Genomic DNA, 19137 nt, shown 5'->3' on the forward strand with positions numbered 1-19137 from the left:
GGACCAATGACTTTCCAAAATTTCGGCTGCGGCTATTTGCCTCAAACCTGGCTCCAACTTGACCAAGTCAAGCCACGGATCTAGGTCCGGGTTCACTCACACCGAATAGTGCTTCTCATCCATGGCCAAGCCCACCCACCTCAACTTATCGCCTTCGTTGACGTGTAGACTCTGAAGAAATCCGGACCTTCCTCTGTACAAAATCAACCGAAAGCCATGATGCGGCGTGAACTATTAGTGATATGGAGGGGGCGTGTGACTCATGAAATAAGAATCAATTTTCAATCTCATTCATTCTTACATTCGTAGCCCCGATACATCAAGCAGATTTCCAAATTCTGGCCGGCGAATTTTCGACCCAGATCCTGCCTTTGGCCCGAGACCCAACCCGTTCGGTGAAACAACACTTCAAATGTCCCTGGTATTCATCTCGTCAAGAGGCACCAACCAGAAGATCCATTACGCATGACATCTCGCGCGTGACCTCCTTCGCTTCGGAAGCAAGCTTTCGACTAGCCCTCCTGGTTTACAACTTGGAAGCAGGGCGTGCGCTACCGACGACGGTAATCTCATCGTAAAGAAGACTGTTGGTCAAGTCAGAAAATTTGTTCCATGATAAACAATCACAAGCGGGTCAAAGCCACGGGGCGCAAACAGAAAGCCCCGAAGAAGAACGAGATGGTGCCGGTGCTGATGGCGGCGGCGTTGTGGCAATGAAGGTGGTATGATGTAGACTTACGTGGTCAGGAAATCGGCATAATCTTCACCGGTGACCTGGCCGGCAAAGTACTGCGCGGCGAGGTGATACTTGTTACCCTTGGGCGCCTTGCTGGCGAGCTCGTCGGCGGACTCCTTGAGGAGCTTGAGAGCGTAGGCCTTGTCGACCTTCTTGCCCTCGGCGGTGGACACGCCGTGCTTGACCCATTGCCAGAGCTGAGAGCGAGAGACCTCGGCGGTAGCGGCGTCCTCCCTACACACGCGACATGTGAGTTTTTTCTCTCTTGATGTGATTGATGAAGGGGGCAGGCAGCTTGTGGGACTTACATGAGGAAGTTAATGGGAACGCAGCCAACGCCACGAATCCAGGCCTCCATGTAGCCGAGGCCGATGTTGAGGTTCTTCTTGATACCCTCCTCGGTGATCTTTCCCGGCACGTTCATGTTCAACAAATCGTTCTGGCCAATCTTGACGTCCTCACGACGGACAAAGAGCTGGTTGGGCGTGGGCATGTTCTTGTTGAAGATCTCAGAGGCAATCGAAGCCAGAGCAGGGTGAGCGACCCATGTGCTTTGCTATGATGTTAGTAGCTAACTCAGTGTCATGAGGCAAGAATAGCAGCCGACTCACCCATCGTGACCAGCGCGCACCTCGCGCAGCTTGTCGGCGCGGACGCCTTCCATTGCCTTGTCGTTGGCGGCCTTGTCGTCCTTGATGGGAATCTGGGCAGCCATGCCGCCCATGGCGTGAACGCCTCTCTTGTGGCAGGTCTGGATGAGGAGTTTGACCTACGGCGGGGGTTAGTACCTCCTCTATATAAGGCATGCGAGAGGGCGCGAGGCAACTCACGTAGGCATCCATGAACGGGCTCGTCATGGTGACGGCGCTGCGGTCGGGCAGAACGAAGTTGGAGTTGTTCCTGAACTTCTTAATGGTGCTGAAAATGTAGTCCCAGCGACCGCAGTTGAGGCCGGAGCTGTGGTCTCTCAGCTCGTAGATGATCTCGTCCATCTCAAACGCAGCCAGAATAGTCTCGATCAGAACGGTTCCACGAATGGTGCCACGGGGGACACCGACGTAGTCCTGGGCAAGGTGAAAGCGTCGTTCCACAGGCGGGCCTCGAGGTGGGACTCCATCTTGGGGAGGTAGAAGTACGGGCCAATGCCAATATCGATGGTCTGACGGGCATTGTGGTAGAAGTAGAGGCCAAAGTCGAAGAGGGAGCCAGAGATGGGCTCGCCGTCAACGGTAACGTGCTTCTCCTCCAAGTGCCAGCCACGGGGTCGAACAATCAGAGTAGGCAGGGTACGGTCGGTGCGGAGCTTATATTCCTTGGATCCCTGCTTGAAGTCGACCTTGCGGCGGTTGGCATCGTACAGGTTCACTTGGCCGTTGACCATGTTATCCCAGGTTGGCGCGCTCGAATCTGTGGCAGATGATTGTTAGTACAGTACGCCATTGAGGTCGAGTGCGTTTTCGGATGGCACGCAAACTCACCCTCGAAATCAGCCATGTAAGTCCAAACATTCGAGTTCAGAGCATTGACGACCATCTTGCGATCGGTGGGGCCGGTGATCTCAACTCTACGGTCGACCAGGCCGGGAGCCGGCGGGGCACCCTTCCATGTGGAATTCTCTCTGATGTGCTTCGTCTCGGGGAGGAAGTCGGGCAGGACGCCGCGGTCCAGCTCGGCCTGACGGAGCTTGCGGCGCTCGAGCAGTGACTTGCGAGTGGCATTGAAAGAGCGGTGCAACAGGGCAAGGAAGGCGAGGGCGTCGGGGGTAAGGATCTTGCGCTGGGCATCCGTGACGTTGCCCAAGACGTTGACGCCTTGAAGGATTGCTTCGGTGGTAGCCATTGTGTGTGTATGTATATGTGCGAATATGTGTGTCTCTACACTTCGTGATGGTGTTTAGTGTTGGGTAGTACGCAAAATAGTAGAATCTCCCAGTCGGCGACTGTACTGGCTGGCAGTCGTAGGAAGGTTTTCACGTGTAAGAGGAATGCGCACAAGCTTCGTCGTGAGACAGGACGGTTATGGTAAGCGTAGTACGCGGGGTATCTTTAGTTTTCAAGGAGAACAAGAGCAATTGGATTGGGATGGAAGAAGTATAAAGGAAAGATGAGGCTGGGTGTTCTGGAAGAAGTAGACGGAATAAGTAGGCTTGCTGGCTGACGGACGAAGAATGCAAGGCACTATGTAATTATTGAAGAAGACAGCTCCCGACGGGGGGTTTGGCGCGTTGGACCTGGGCGAGTGCCGTCGCAAGCTCGGCACAGACGAGTCGAGCGAGGGGTTGGCCGGCGCCCATCATCCATGACAAGGGCAGGAATGATGCATGCGCAGACTTCCATTGTGTAGACCAGGAGAGGAAGAGGTAAAAAGAGGGACCTGGGGAACCTCTCGGGATCCACCCGAGGTACATGCAAATTGGCGGAATGGTAGCCGAAGGGCAAAGTCCACATGGCTGGCCATCTTTTGTACCGGGATAGTATCATGACAGTTTAGTCAGGGACCCAGAAACAGCTAGTGACCATACCTGGGTCGGCAGTGATCGGGCTGATTCGGGTGGATGGAGAGCTTCACAGCCGGACCGCGGGGAGAAGAGGGGAAGGGAAAGACTCGATAGAGAGAGAGGCGTCCATGCGTTGTGGTTGATGTTGGAGATCGGGTTACAAAGGGAGGTTCCTTGGGTTCATCAAGGAGAAGCAGTCGCCAGACGCTTGTGAAAGTGTGGGGGAAAGAGTGAAACCCGACGTCCAAAAGAAGCCGACGGGAACCTCCAAGTCTACCTTACCTACATAACGTAGGTACGGCCAGGACAGTGACTTTGCATGTGCTCCTCCAGCTTGCTTCATGGCATGTACCGCACTATGGCCCTTGCCTTCCATGCGCCTCATTCAATGGCAGTCGAGCTCGGGTTCTGATCCGAGTGAGAAGTGAACCCCAGCAACACCACACCTGCCTTCCATTGAGGGGCCTGGCTTTGCAGTGACCTCATTGCAATGCCTCTGGCCAGTCTTATTGGGCTGACAGTGACATGGGCATCGCATGGTGGGGTCAGATTGCGATAAGACTTGCAGAGAAAATCGACAGCAACAATGGCCATCTCCGCCATCGACCGTAATTACTACAGAACTACTTGAACCAACTCACTCAATTGAATCTCTTACTCGATACAATCGAGCAATTATGTGCAAATTCTTTCTGCCCCAAGTCATGGCCGTGCGTGCTTTCACAACCCCGTATCCCAACGTAAACGCCCAAAACCCCCAGTTCCCCAGGCCGAAGTCGGATCCGGCCGCGATAAGAAAAAAATGCACTGTCGCCGCCGGCGAAAGCCATACTCGACGGAGGCGAGGCCCGCAATTGAAGCTCGTCTCCGTCTCTGGGGTAGGTAAAAAAAGAATAAGGGTCTGCCGCAGATCCACATACGGATGCATTCTCAGAACTGGGACGGTGAATCTGTTGCGTATCAACTCCTCCAAGTCTCGAATGGGAGCATGGTTGAGGGCGAGCGACAAGCAACCTGAAGATATCACCAAATCGGCAATCAATTCTATCTTGACATGCTTAAGAAACCAATGCTCTCTCCACTTGCCGAGCTCTTATGACGCGGAACACATGGATCCTTACCCGTGGCTCGAGCTCACCTCTAGATCCGATTCACCGAGCTGCCGAGGTCTGGCAGACGTGCTACCCCAGCTCCGCGTACTCCAATCAGCGTCCTCGTGCATGCCGACAGTTTCCGGCCCTTGCCGTCACCTAGAACGACACACATTGAGTAAGGTATTGAAAACATACTCAACAGCCCTCCTCTGTAATGTAATAGCAATCAACTTTTTTGGTACCTATGCAGCTCGACTCTATGAACAATAGCCTCCTCGCCTCTCAGCCATACAAAGAAACTGTTGATGGCTGAAGAATAATCTCAATCATCGGACGGAATCTCCAAACCACCAATCCATCGTGATATGGATATAAACCTCAGCTGTAGTGCTGGGAAAGCCATCCAACCACAGTAATTATCCATCCTCCAGTTCCTTCAATGCTCTCCAAGGCCCGTGATGTCGAGCCGCATCCATAATCCATGCTCGCACTGAATCAATCCTTATCCTCCGAAATGAAAATGCCTAGCCTATGCTTGATCCCAGGTATGTGACTGGCAAGAAAAAGTGAGAAAAGAAAAAGCAGAATCGTGGGGGAACCCGTCGATCCTCAGTCAAGCAACCTCCCGAGCCGGTGCCCCAAAAAAGAATGTCGCCGCCCACCTTCTGACGCCAAATGCAATCTCGTCCATCCTCAGGAATTGAGCGTTTTGATCATCATCTTCTCCTTGGACTTGTCGGCGACAACCAGCCCTCGCGATCCGAACACCGTTCGAACCGTGTCCACAACCTTGTGGAAACTGCTGGCCGCTCCGCGCTCTTGTGTAAATCGTACAATGCAGAGGGGACCCTTCTTCCCGTGCTCGATCACTGTCATAATCTCCGCGGCAAATGCAACTTCCTTCATGCCTAAGTCTGCAGAGGAAGTTAGTAGGGAGAGACAATATGGCTTTACCATGGGGGGATGGGAAATGACTTACAATTCTGCGCCCCAACTCGGGCAAACACAATGTTTCTCTCCTTCTCGACCTGGATATCTCTCATACCATAACGTCGCCAGTCTTTGAGGAGGATGACCATTTCCTGCCGAGCTCGCTTGCGTGACATGACCAGGCACACGTAGCTTGTCGCGGGCTTGACCCCGAACAGGCGAGCCAGCCAGTTTTGATGAACCGCAATTGTCCGAGCTCCCTTCTCAGAGTCGTTCCAGCTCTTAACTGATTTACGGCTCGTTTCGTGTCTGATATGGTTGTCGGGAGAGGAAGAGTCATCGTAATCTGGGCCTGTGACATATGTTAGTGAAGCATTCTCAATGGGTACAATCTTCGTAGTTCGTAGCTCACCCGCGATCGCCATCTTCCCCTCTGACTTGGCCTTGCTGCCCTTCCAGAAAAGCAAGCCGAACCCCTTCTTCTTGGTTGCAATCGGGGGAGGATGCTCGTGGATCTTTGTCTCCGAGCGGCTTGGGGCTGTAGACTGTGTTGTCATGCTGTATGCCTGGGTTTCTTGAGTTGCCTCGGTATTGATACTACCCTCTCTAGAAGTGCTATCCTTTGAGTACCGCTTGAACCACGAGGACTTTTTCTGCTTCGTTGTGCCACTTCCATAAGTAGTAGCAGATGGAGTCGATGGTTCATCTGTACCCGACGCACCATGCATGTAGACGTAGCGCTCCTCGACCTGGTCCTCGTAAGCTGGTCGCTCGGCAGTCTTCTTTCGCACGTTCAGAGGCTTCGGGATCGGACTCGTTGCACTGGGGGAGTTGACAACACGGATGGTATCTCCTGCTTGGACCAGATAGTCAAGACCATCATTTTCAGCGTATCCACCAGGGGTCTTGGGCGGGGCAGATACAATCCTGTTTCGGTCAGCATCTGCCCAGTGGGATGAAGACTCTGAGTCTCGCCCGTTCTCGTTGATTGCCGGCAAGCGACCAGTCACCTTGCCTTGACTATGTGTAGGTGCAGATACAGTACGGCGATCTTGCTTAGGAAGTAGAGTAGGAAAGCCTAGACGATTGACTTGATCAACAAACTTTCCGACCCGGCCAGAATGCTGTGCATCCTTGGGATGGTCGTAATTCTTGCTAGGCCTCTCAGATTCCGAAATCGAGGATGGCGTCGATTTAGGAGGCGGTAAAGGCGGCAAGGGTCGAGTGTCCCATGGATGGTAAGGATTCGTTAAAGTCTCGGGAGAGGGTGTTACTGGGCCCAAAGACAGGCCTGTAGACTCTCTCTTGATACCACTACTCTTGTCTTCCAAGACCAGCTCTGTTGTCTCATCGACAGATAGGAAGCTGTTGAAGGCTTCATCGCAGTCCTTTGCAATACTGTTGCTGAAGTGCCGAACTTCCTCGTTAACAATGACCGCTGGATCCTTGGGCTTCACAATCTTCAGCTTTGGTCTGGGTCTGTCCATCATAGAAATGCGCTTTGGCGGACTGGTTGGAGATTGCGGTCTCTTCAGGTAAGTTTCCTCTCCAATGACACTCGGGGCACCTCGACGACGCTTGTCGGCGTGGCTATCGGTAGACTTCTTTCTTATGTGCGAAAAGTCGATACCTCGCTTGTGACGGGAAGCCGGTCTGCTATAAGAGGTTCCTGGTCTGCTGCTGTGGAGCGAATTCATTGAGCTACGTGGAGACTGGAAGCGTCCAGAGTGCGTTGTTCGCTGGGAGTTGACGCGTGAGTGACGCAGCGTCGATCCTGTCTTGATGCGTGACAGTTGCGATGTCTGTGTATTGTCCCGCTTCATGGAGCCGCGACGATTGCGATGAACGACAATCTTTGCATGGCTTGCCTGAGAATGCCCTCGCATAGGTCGGCTTGAGTTGTAAGGATCGTAGCTCTGAACTGTTCCATCATCTGTCTCCGCAACATGGGAGATGACTGTGAAGCGCGACACACTTCTGCCCGTTCCGTCTGCTCTGGGCTGATTGAACTCGACAGTGGATACCCTTTTCTTCCAAACGGGTTCATGAAGATGATGGTAATCACTAGGAGACTGCGACAACTCGGGGAGGAAATTTTCTAGCTGCTTCTGGCGGTAGCTGTGAAGAAGCCAGTAGAACAGCTTCTGGTCGTTTTTCCTGGGTCAAGTTAGCTTTTTGCCAAATCAGCGGGCTAGGAAATCAACATACGCAGAGTCCATGAGCTTCAATTTGATCTGATGTTCGGTGAGCATGTGCCATAGTGACCGAAGCTGCCTAACCAGATGAGGATCAACTTCATGGGGCTTCAGCGGAGTGTAGTGAAAGCCCTTGCGAAGATCGTTGAGCTGATGGTTGTTGCCAAGGTCGTCGAGGTAGTCGTACTTCCGAATTAGTGGATGCTGCCACATCTCCTTGATGCTGATTCTTGTGTCAGGGTTGGCCACAAGCATGCGACGGATGAGATCTTTGGCTTCAGGGCTCAGGAAATCTGGGATCTCGTATATGCCCCTCTTGGTTTTCTGGAGCAGTGCACCAATATCGGGGTCATCGAAGGGCAAGCACGCGGCTAGAAGGGCATATAGAATGACGCCCAGAGACCATATATCGGCTTTATCTCCTCGATAGTGCTTGTGCTTCAAGAGCTCAGGGGCAGCATAGTGAGGACTGCCGCAAGCCGTCACAAGTCGGTGCTCCGAAGATTGATGCAAAGCGGCCATGCCAAAATCGGCAATTTTTACCTTGTTGTCGGGGGTCAACAGGATGTTTTCGGGCTTCAGGTCTCGGTGGCAGATGTTGAAGGAATGACAATATTGAAGGGCGCTCATCATTTGCCGAAAGAGAAACATGGCGCCTTCCTCAGTGAACCGACCGTTGGTATTGATGTAGTCGAATAAGTCGCCTTGTTCAACATACTCAAGTACCAGATAACTGTTCGAAAGTTAGCTTGGGACTCGTCTCAATGCGATAGTGACAACCAACATCTCTGATCGATTCTCCCAAATATCATACACCTTCATAACGTTTGGGTGATCGACCAGCTTCAGGATGGCCACTTCTCGCTCGATCGAAAGAGGCACACGCATCTCGCCATTGATCTTCTCGGGCAAACTGTCGTCGTAGTCGTGAAGTTCAGCAAGGCTGCCGGCTTGGATCAGATAGGCTGTCTTCTTGGGCACAATTTTGACGGCGGCCAATTCACCAGACAAACGATGCTTGCAGAGTCTCACGCGAGCCGATGAGCCCTTTCCGAGGGTTCTGCCTAACAACCAGGGACCGATGTGTGTCTTGTAAGCATAGCCGCTGCTTCTTTTGCTCGATGTGGTCGTGGAGGCCTGAGATGCCTGGGACATGCGCTTCGACGGGTCGACGTCATGGGATGCTCGCGCTCTTGCAACAGCAGGGTTGCGAGCGGTAGGTGTACCAGCCGAAGCAGCTGTGGCTCTCGCTCCAGAGACCGGCGGGTCATAGTCGTTGGTGTAGCGTTGGCGATCCGAAGTCGCAGCATGCTGGGAATGACCGGTGTTCTTGTCGCGTGACTTTGATGATTTGACGGGGATTTTGGATGAAGCATTATTGACGCGTTGAGTCGCATCCGCGAGAGGAGCCCGGGCTTGAGAGGCGGAAGCCCTCGTCCGACCAGTCTCGGACATTGCAGCGGTAGTTCCGGGGTCGCAGTCAGAACATGATCGGTTTCGAGTACGGCAAGTGGTGATGTCTACCGTGTGTAAGGCGTTGAAAAGGGAGATGTTTGGGAAAGGGGATAAGGTTCCTGGATGAACTAAGTGAGTGAGAAAGAAGAGAGGGTGATGAAGGCCAGGATCTGAACGAATGGATGGATTTTTTGATAGACTGATTGCCAAAAAAGCCAGACGATACCGAGAGGGTGGTGTGTGATGGTGTTTGGAGGTGGGAGAAAGAAAGGCAGCGCGGGTATCCGAGTGGTGACGGGGGAAAAGCCCAAGACGCGCAGAGTCAAGGCAGAGGTGTTGTGGTGGGAGAAGGGAATGCAAGTGGGAGCCAGGGTGCTGGGGCAGGTGAGGCAATCGGCAAAAAATAGAAGGTTCGAAGGGAGGCAGCAGACAGCAGACAGACGTTGCCCCCTTCCAAGGAGCGACCTCGAGGCCCGTTGAAAGGACGAATACAGCAGCGGTAAGGTCTCACTGGGGTTCACGCTCCGAAGTAGTCAAGGGCAACTGGAATGAAGGCGGAGCTCTAGAATTCGGCCACCAGACATCTCACCTGACGTTGGAGAAGGAACCAAGCGAAGGAAAAAAAAAACTCGAGGCGCTCATGGCGCTCTTTTCTGAGTCTGTCACCCACCACACTTGCCTCCCTCGGACGTCATTTTTGGTTTCTGGTCATTCTCATCATCGTTGATTATCGTGGCTATCTCACTTACAAGCGTTGCTCTTGCTAAAGCAAATTCCGCCCTACTTTGTCTGCGATCGAAGTACCATTCAGAGTACCTACATACGTGCGTTGTTGTGGGTGACAGCTGCCTCTTTCTTCTGGCGTACCTACAATTACATTGTGGACAATCCTATGGATGAAGGTAGTCACACCCACACAACCTCACTTCCGAAGCATCCTCGACAGGTGTCACCACACCTTTCGAAGAAAACTGACGAAGGGTTTCATCAGGTGTCAGCGAACATTCCTGAGAAGTGGGCCATCGGGGCGCGATAGACGACGTTGGCCGCATCGGACGACGGATCAACAACCGGCTGATGTTAAGGGATGAAGTTGGCAGCCACCCGCGGCACTGGAATCCGTGCGGACCTCAGCCCCACTGAGATGCACCGGACGGGACCTGCCTACGCTGGAGCGCACGGCAGCTGAGCGCCCCACCAACCCCACCACTGTTCCCACCTTGCGACGGGCAGCTACATAGGTAGCTGAGTCTTAGCTAAGCGCCTTCGCCGACTCTTATGTAATCGAACGCTCCTAGCTCTTTCCTCAACGACGAAGGGAGCCTACAGGGAGTGTGGCGCGCGGGGTGAGATCCGACGCGTCTAAATTAATTACTTCGCGTCGCATTCGACGTCCACCAACGCCAACGAGGTAAGGCAGCCTCCCTCAGATCGGCATCGCTCTTTACCGACTTTACCGGTTTCTTTACCACACACACACCTCTGCTTCCAGAACACCATATCGACCGGAAATGCCCTCCCATCCCTCAAGTCGTCGCAGACGACGCGACATCGAGGACGACGATTCAGAACCGCGTTCCGATGGCTCTGAAGGTACCAAGCGCCCCCGCCTGAGCCGACGCGCCAACGACTCCGAGGACGACGATGACCACGAATTACCGAACGGATTTCGTACAAATGGATCCAAGAGCACATCGAGCCGAGGCGACCAAGATGGCTTTTCGCCTGGCGCAATCCGCCGGGTGAAAGTCGAGAATTTTGTCACATACGAACTCGCCGAATTTTTCCCTGGTCCCAACCTGAATATGGTGATTGGGCCCAACGGAACGGGAAAGAGTTCGCTCGTCTGTGCCATCTGCCTCGGTCTTGGCTTCAGTCCGAAACATCTAGGGCGCGCAGGCAATGTCAAGGAGTTTGTCAAGCATGGGAAGCCTTCCGCTGTCATCGAGATTGAATTGCAGCGCCGACCAGAAGACAGATCACATCACGTCATCCGGGTTCAAATCGACCGCGAAAGAAACAGTCAGAAATGGTGGTTGAATGGCAAGGATTCGTCACACAAAGCTATACAAGGGTTGATGAGGGATCTGAAGATTCAGGTCGACAACCTGTGCCAGTTTTTACCCCAGGACCGCGTCGTTGAGTTTGCTTCCGCTACACCAATAGACCTACTTCACGAGACTTTGCGTGCTGCAGCGCCGCAGCAGATGCTGGACTGGCAAAAGAGTCTGCAGGATCTTCACAAGGACAGAAAGGAGCTTCAACGTGGGACCGACTCCGCTGGCGACCATTTAAAGCAACTCGAGGATCGACAGAATTATATGCAGCACGATGTTGATAGACTTCGCGAGCGAGAGGAGGCCCTGCAAAAGATTATTGATCTCACCGATGCCAGAGCGGTAGCGGATTATCTCGAGTCCAAGGCCCTCTACAAGGAGAAGAGGCAGCAGGAAAAGCTTGCCCAGAAAAACTTGCGAAAGCTTGAGCAAGAGGCTGCACCGTCCCTGCAAGCTGTTAATCAGAAGCAAGTGTATCACGAAAAGGTGTCGGCTGTGGTTCGCAGTCGGAAAGAAGCTCTACGGCGCACAGAGGCCGCGGCCGATGCAGCACTCAACAAGATTGAGGATGTCGACGAACAGGTAAAGACGATAGAGGGCAATATCGAGAGTAGCAAGAAGGGATTCGAATCCAAAAAGCAAGAGCTAGGCAAGATTCGAAGCAAAATAGGGCTTTTGGAAAATCAAAAAAAGAACAAGCCGGCAGAATTCAATGCCACAGAACACAACACCCAAATTGTAGGTCACATTGCCCAATGTTTGGCAGTGCAAACTGACATGGCGTTTAGCGAGAGAAGGAGCATCAGCTCCGAGAGCTTGAGGCCGAATCCCGTCAAGCTGAAGGCAAGCTTCGGGATATCAAAGAACAAGGGCATGCCAAGACACACATGAAGCAGGCTCTGAACCGGGAGCTTGAAGGCCTCCATTCTCAACAGGGTCAGATGCTCAGCTTCATCCAGAAGAAATGGCCCGATGTGGCCAAGGGCTATGCTTGGCTTCAGGAGAACACGGATAAGTTCGAGAAAGAGGTCTTTGGGCCACCCGCTCTCTGCTGCTCAGTCAAGGACGAACGGTATTCGGATCAGATCCAAGCGCTGCTACACAACGACGATTTTCTGTGTTTCACGGCGCAGACTCGCGAAGATCATAAGAAGCTCAGTCACTACCTGTACAAGGTCATGAGTCTTTCTGTCAATGTTCGGTCAATCCTCAAGCCGTTGCATGAGTTCCGTCCTAAGATGAGTCGGGACGAGGCGAACGCCCTTGGACTAGACGCATTTGCACTGGACATGATCACTGGGCCAGAGCCAGTGCTCGCGATGCTTTGCAATGAAAAGAAAATCGATGCTTCGGGTATCGCACTCAAAGACATCAACGACGCCCAATATGATCGAATCGTTCAAGGGGAGGTAATCAACAACTGGTCGACGGGCCGGCAGCTCTACAGAGTGTCTCGTCGCAAAGATCTTGGTCCTGGAGCCGTTTCGACGATGACCAGGGGCATTCAGCAAGGCATGTTCTGGACAGATCAACCAGTCGATGAAGCGGAAAAGAGCGAAATCAAACGCAAGATCAGCGAGGTTGAGGCAGAATTTGACGCTTTGAAAGCTCAGAACACCGAAGTGCGAGGCCAGATGGCTGGTTTCAACGACAGGAGAAATGAGATCCTTGATGACCTTGTAAGTCACATCACGAGCACTCGAGACCGCGATACTAATTCGGTCCCAGAAAATACTTAAGGAAAGAAAGAATGAACTCCAGAGAGCCCACAACGCTTATCAAGCGATCCCAGTCAAGCTTGGTAAGCAGCTTACCACAATACTGTCGATGAAGATGCTAATCTTGACATAGAAAGTGAGAAGAGAGCTTTGGACCAGAAGAAGGCGGAGGTCGAGGAGGCCCGATCGGCCATTCAACAGTTGGGCTTTGATATCGACAAAACCACGATACGCAAGGCCAAGACCACCTTGCAGCACCACGCGGCTATTGCGGGGGTTCGCGCAGCACAAGAGGCGCTGCTAGAGGCTCAGATCCGCGAAATCGAGGCCAAGTCTGACGTGCAGGGTCTCAAAGCTAGGAACAATGAGCTTGTACAGATGTTGGAGGACGAGAAGCGCAATATTGCTGCCTTGACCCAGGACTCTCAGCGTACCAGGCAGCGAGCTGAGGACGCCCAGGGCAAAGTCATTGAGATTTTTGCCCAGGATGAGACTAGGAAAGACCTTCTCGAATCTCTGGCCAAGGACAAGAGCGTCGAGGACGTCGAAAACGAGATCGCCGCCGAGCAGCACACGATCGAACAAATCCATGTTGCGAACCCAGGAGCCCTGCGCGAATTCGAGACGCGGGCCCGGGAGATCGAGAAGCTGCGCTCCAAAATGGAAGCGACCACGGCCAAACTCGACCATCTCAACCGCCAAATCACAAAGATTCGCGAGAAGTGGGAGCCGCAGCTCGACGAACTAATTAGTAAAATCAATGACGCCTTCAGCTACAATTTCGAGCAGATCAACTGCGCTGGCGAGATCCGGGTCCACAAGGACGAAGACTTTGACCAGTGGGCCCTGGATATCATGGTCAAGTTCAGGTAAGCATACATCCATCCCTCATTGGGAAGTCTTGCTGTCTTTGTTTGTGCCAAGATTTCAGTTGCTGACGATGACACAGAGAAAATGAGACTCTTCAGCAGCTTAACCAGCATCGCCAGTCCGGCGGTGAGCGTGCTGTTTCGACCATCTTTTACCTGATGGCTCTACAATCAATGGCGCAGTCGCCCTTCCGCGTGGTTGATGAGATCAACCAGGGTATGGATCCTCGTAACGAGCGCATGGTGCATGAGCGTATGGTGGAAATTGCCTGCCGTGAGCATACGTCGCAGTATTTCCTCATTACGCCCAAGCTCCTTACGGGTCTCCGATATGACCCTCGCATGCGCGTGCTCTGCATTGCGAGCGGCACTCACATGCCCAAGGAGGGTAAGAAGCTCGACTTTGCTCGCTGTCTAAAAAGACACAAGCAGCTCACGGCTGGCGCATAAGGGGTTCACTGCCAACGGTGTACGAAAGGGTTTAGTCAGTATCTATGTGGTGTTATCGGCGTCTCGGGGGACAGGTATCAGTTAAGCAAGATACCCTCGAATTGATCTGGATGATGGGATTTAGATGTACAAAAGGGTCGCGAAGATCCCAGGCTCGGAAGCACAGGAATGGGTCCAGAAGGGTGGATTGGTAGTCAGACGGCTCACGACTTGTTCCGAGCCCACTGAAGTTATTCTGGTAGTATCTATACCAAAAAAACTTACACTATTTGCACAACCTCAAGACATGTCGAGTGGGGAGCCTCGACTAGGCATCGAAGACATGATCAGGCTCAGTTGTGCAAAGCACGCTATCATTATTACGAGTTAAGGATATCTTCGGGATAGCTTCATGGCGTTTTCAAGGGCTTAGAGCTCTTCAACATTGACGACAGCACTATCGGAAGAGACGGTGTGACTGGGTTGCTCGTCTTTGTGGCTGTGATCAGAACTCGCCTTCTCCTCGATCTGGGCAGTCAGAATAAGGTCCGACCCGAGGCGCACTTGAATATTTCCCCTCGCATCTAAACATCTGAAATGAAAGCACATCGCTAGGACAAGGTAAAGTGGTTACTGCATGGGTATCCACGCCCTCGAAATCTAGATACCATGTAGAGGAGGACGTTCGTCAATCTGGGGTGTCTTGGGAGGGCACAGGATATCAGTACGCATGTGTTGAACCCCGATGAACAAGTTTCCGAGCTTTTTATACAAGTGTTCAGATTTGCCACGCAAGGCTCGAAGCATACCTCGCTGGTTGAAACAGGGGTTTTTACCCCTCCGAGTTCAATAGCAACGGCTTGATACCAATTCGTCCTGCACACGTATATTTTTCTACAACTATACAACAGACTTCTCGCACCTGACTATTATGGTTCCCCTCGGATTGTGTGTAGGGTACGATGCATCTCTCCGGCGATTACATTGAGAAGTACTGCGAGGGCCACGCACTCGACCTGGAAGAAGTGCCGCACGGTGAACACGACGATGCTATTGTTCACGCCACAATGCTGCTTTTCATTCATGTCCTATTCAGATACGGATGCGCCTATAGCAGTATCTCAAGGAGTAGTGGTTCTGTCAGTACCCTTCCATCACATCTAGGACCTAGGTTGATCACGGCTTACGACGCGTCGACGATGTCAATCAAACATTCAGTCTGTCTGGTTTTTTCACGACCGCCTGAGCAAGGGGAAAGGATGGACTGATTCATGATCACCGCAGGTACTCCAACATCGTGCTTCGTCTTTCTGTTCCCGCCGCCGCTACTACTCGAATCCGAGTCGTCCTCGAGATATCCCGTGGTTCGCGACCTGGGAGACCTGGGTCTAGTGTTGCAAGAATCGTTTGGAATGATATTTACAGGTCCAAGACCGTAATGCTTCCATCGGCCTCCGTTCTGCTACCCTAATGCCTTCCCGGCTGGCTGAACATTAAACCCTTTTCGTCCCTCACACCCTTTTCAACCATTCTCTCCGAGAAAGAAGTCAAACGTTGAGACTGCCAAATGGTGTTCGCGCGTCCACGATGCAATTGTACATGCCCACATGATGCATCAATATTCGCGCCATGGAGTTGGCAGGATTGTATCATTATCTACGACTCCCATCCTAACGCTCTTTAGCCTCGTATAAATAGACAAGTCCAAAGACAAGTCCAAAGACAAGTCAATCCTTTCTTGCCTCTAGAGACCCCTACAGCAATCGACCACCTCTCTCGGTCTCCGTATATGTACAGATCTAGGTCGTACCGTCACATGCCCCGTCGCGACAGGTTCGCTGAATAACGATCTGCTGTCCGTATGGTAGTTTCTCCCAGGCAGCCGAGGATCCTGGCCTGCTCCTCCCTTCCGTGATCTATCGCTTCAACACGGGGTGGCAAGTTCATCCAGTCCACTGGCTGACTGTCGAGCCGTAGTCCAACTTTATGTGTCCGAGAGGGGAGGTACGCGTACAAAGGTATCTGCTCCCTACGAGTCACTCGCTAGTCAAGAAGTCGACAGTCATCCGAGCCAGGAAGGAGAGTTGTCGGCATTGAAGAAATGTGTCTCGTTTACGGCTGACGCATCGGTCTCGAATCGTAGGTCGGGATATAGGGCTTCGTGTATCGCTCGGGGGTTTGAGTTGGAGCCGTTGTCTCTTCTATCCTCTCACGTCGACATCGCTTCTTGGACTGTGTGTTACTAGGTAAGTAGTGCTCGTCGAGTTTTGTATAGCAAAGTGAAGGTGACGACGTGTACCACGAGCCGCGATACAACATAGATCACTCCCCAAGACCTCTCCGAGGCGGAAGCCAGCCAGGAAAGTCCGGATAACTTGCGACATACTCGGTTCGCCCTGGACCTCGTCAACCGGGAAAGAGGTGATAGCAAGTATGGATGTGTATAAAGACAACAACATCATCCCATATTTGTAGTCTCAGGCACCGCGCCCCGAACTGGCCGGACCGGCCATCGCGTATCACCACCATGACCCCTTCGGCTTGCCCGGGCCGACCACGTGGTAGCAGGATGGAGACAGCGCAGTTGAAGTCGTCCTCAACATCAAAAGGACCCATAGGAGCCTCCCGTCTGAGGAGCACCACTTCATGATAGTAGAGTGTTTCCCCGGTAGACCGCTAGAGTATTCCTTCCACAATGTTCGGTACTCCTAACTCGAGCTGTTATTGACTGGTTTATCGACATCGCGTCCCGTTCGAATCGACCATCATCCATCCAACTCTCATCCGGAAGGGCAATCACATATTCGGCGTGAAGGAGTTTCAAGTAGTCGTTTCGTAGGTCACTAGGCAGTTCGAAGAGCGTCGGATCGGCAAAAAGCGTCAACTAGTGGGAGAAACAAAGTCCAAAAAGGCCAGAAACCAGCTTAGGTCGGTAGCAGCAGCAGCAGTTCGCATCTATATCTCAACAAGACAACACACAGCCCACCGGCAAGCGATATCCGGGGAAAGGAAAACCTGGAGAAAAGATAAGGGGCCCCTCGTTTCCGCCCAGACCGCCCGTCTTCCAGATAAGAAGGTGCGCTTGAAACAATCCCACGCAGAGCAGAGATAAAGAACAAACACGAAGAAGGGCGCACACTTGCAAAAGAAGAAAAATGCCTCCATCCACTCCCCTCCCGCCGCCAAACATGCATAACATCGTACATGTGCGCGCTGCAGGGCGAATCTTCAAAGGGGAAGCCATCTCCAATGCCTTCCCGCTACGGGCAACAGAATGCGGCAAGGGTGGGCACGCGAGCAGCACCCGGAGAGTCTGGAGATAAGAGGGGAATGCCTCGCAGATACGATACGCCTTGACATTGAATGGATGGCGAGGCCAATGAAGCGTGGGCAGTGTTTCTGGTTCTTACACAGCACGCCCTGATCTTTTGGCAGATAGGGCAGGTCCGAGGAGAAAGATAGACGAGAGATAGACAAGGCAGATAAGTCAGTGATACCGCGACAGGGAGACGATTGCGCACGCGAGCCGATCTCTGGCGGCATCGCATTGCTAATTTGTTAGAAAAATGGTGCAAAGGAGTCAGCTGCCCTATTTGGAGCAAGTCGTTGTTGGCCAAACCTACACCTTGATAGATCTGGCACCAGATAAGAGGGCAACTTATAAGTCGTCTTCATTCCCCCAGTATTCTTTTTTCGAACCAGACGTGCGACTACCGGTATTCAGCAACGACCACTTCGACCAAGCCGACGCAACCTCTCATTCACCCTATGCGAATTTCCTGGGCTAGGAAGCGCATCAGAGAGGTTCGCCCTGATAGACAGGCAATGGGGAGGACAGGAGAATTCGACCATCAAATCACCACAACCCCAAGAAGGGTTAATTGGCCCGAAGTCGAACCTGTTTGAACGTCACAAGACAACTGCCGTCTTTCTTACCGCCCAGGAACCGTGGTAGGCGTCATGGTGGAGGACATGCGCCCCTGAAGCATGGAGGCCGTGACTTCGCCTCAGTTTCCGTAGAGCGAAGTCGAACTGGTGATCTGGTGTTGATCACCCTACCGGCCGCACGCCACAGGAATCGAGGTCGCAGCTGGCATGCTCCCTGCCCTGTTTGGGTCAGCGAGAGTGAGGACGGAATTGAATCAGACCCCCACGCGGGGCTCCTTCATGCCTGACCGGTGCAGTCGAGGGTTTCACGGCGGACGCAACCCTTTTCAGACTTGATCGACCATGCGCTTGACGCTCTTCGCTCCTCCGAAAAACCATGGTCGTTAATATCCGACACTTTTGAAAACCGGCAACCAACTGAAGCCTGAAGCTCGCAGGTCGGCCGACTTTGCCCGATGGACCCTGGAAACCACGATGGATCCGGCACGGCACCCAGGAGCGACGCAACAAGATTGTTCCACAACTTGCGATGAAAATAGGCACCGATCCTCGGCCGAGAGCTCTGCGATTCCTCTGGATGACAATTGAGAGTGGTTTGGTTGGCTTCGTTGATCAGCAACGAGCGAGGAGAGGCACACGACAAAAACCCGCAGGTTGGTGACGGTGGGGGGCGCGCAATTTGACCGAGATTGCCGGGCCCTAAAATATCCATGTGGGGGTAGACTCGATAAGAGACATCAGTCAGACCAATAGGCGACGGCTGACCGGTCCTTGCTCTAAACGCTCGCTTCTCTGTCGATTAGCAGATGCATGCCAGCAGGGAACCAAGTCAGGGAGCCGTTGCCCATTCTAATGCAGTAGACTCGTGAGTCGTGCCGCTTCTCCATGCTGACCCAGTTGTCTTCTGGCAACTTTGTGGTGGCGTTGCCGGGGACTTTGAGGTCCACTTCCGACTCACCGCCATCCACATTAACTTTCAAACTACGGAGCACATCGCGCCGGTGTTAGCGGAGAGCCATCGGCTCAGGTCCGACAGTTCTTCGAGAAGGCTGACAGGCAGTGTCAGCCTGTCAAGACTCGTTCTCGCGTAAAGAGCTGCTGCGTATTGTGTGGCTGCCGCACCTGTTTGGTAGGTTGAAACCGCCGCCGCGGTGCTTGTGCGGTGAAATACGTTTGCGATACCGGCCATCCCAGGTTATAACAATGAGCTTTTTGAGCTTCCCTCGGCGTGTTTCCTGTTCGTGGCATTGTCTAAGAACTCGACCGAAA

General features: G+C 52.8%; 3 protein-coding genes across 3 annotated transcripts; 1 reads left to right on the forward strand and 2 right to left on the reverse strand.

Moving 5' to 3' along the window:
* Positions 1-526: 526 nt before the first annotated feature.
* On the reverse strand, positions 527-2575 carry HER10_EVM0012718 (malate synthase; the record flags this gene model as incomplete). Its single annotated transcript, XM_035482106.1, has 7 exons — positions 527-584; positions 740-970; positions 1045-1287; positions 1348-1505; positions 1567-1749; positions 1782-2143; positions 2215-2575. The coding sequence occupies 7 exons, from the start codon at positions 2573-2575 to the stop codon at positions 527-529; spliced, it is 1596 nt and encodes a 531-aa protein (XP_035333541.1).
* Positions 2576-4596: 2021 nt separating this feature from the next.
* On the reverse strand, positions 4597-9562 carry HER10_EVM0007026 (uncharacterized protein). Its single transcript, XM_035476593.1, has 5 exons — positions 8237-9562; positions 7466-8185; positions 5670-7414; positions 5307-5609; positions 4597-5241 (listed from the first exon to the last, which is right to left on the reverse strand). The coding sequence occupies exons 1-5, from the start codon at positions 8905-8907 to the stop codon at positions 5021-5023; spliced, it is 3660 nt and encodes a 1219-aa protein (XP_035332828.1). The 5' UTR covers positions 8908-9562; the 3' UTR covers positions 4597-5020.
* Positions 9563-10246: 684 nt separating this feature from the next.
* HER10_EVM0004706 (RecF/RecN/SMC N terminal domain-containing protein) lies at positions 10247-14001 on the forward strand (the record flags this gene model as incomplete). Its single annotated transcript, XM_035474340.1, has 5 exons — positions 10247-11702; positions 11753-12643; positions 12693-12765; positions 12816-13551; positions 13632-14001. Exons 1-5 carry the CDS (start codon positions 10419-10421, stop codon positions 13999-14001), a joined length of 3354 nt encoding a protein of 1117 aa, XP_035332530.1. The 5' UTR covers positions 10247-10418.
* Between the last annotated feature and the right edge of the window lie 5136 nt (positions 14002-19137).

The sequence above is a fragment of the Colletotrichum scovillei genome (assembly GCF_011075155.1).
Source record: "Colletotrichum scovillei strain TJNH1 chromosome Unknown Contig00006, whole genome shotgun sequence".
In the NCBI taxonomy this organism is placed as follows: Eukaryota; Fungi; Ascomycota; class Sordariomycetes; order Glomerellales; family Glomerellaceae; genus Colletotrichum; species Colletotrichum scovillei.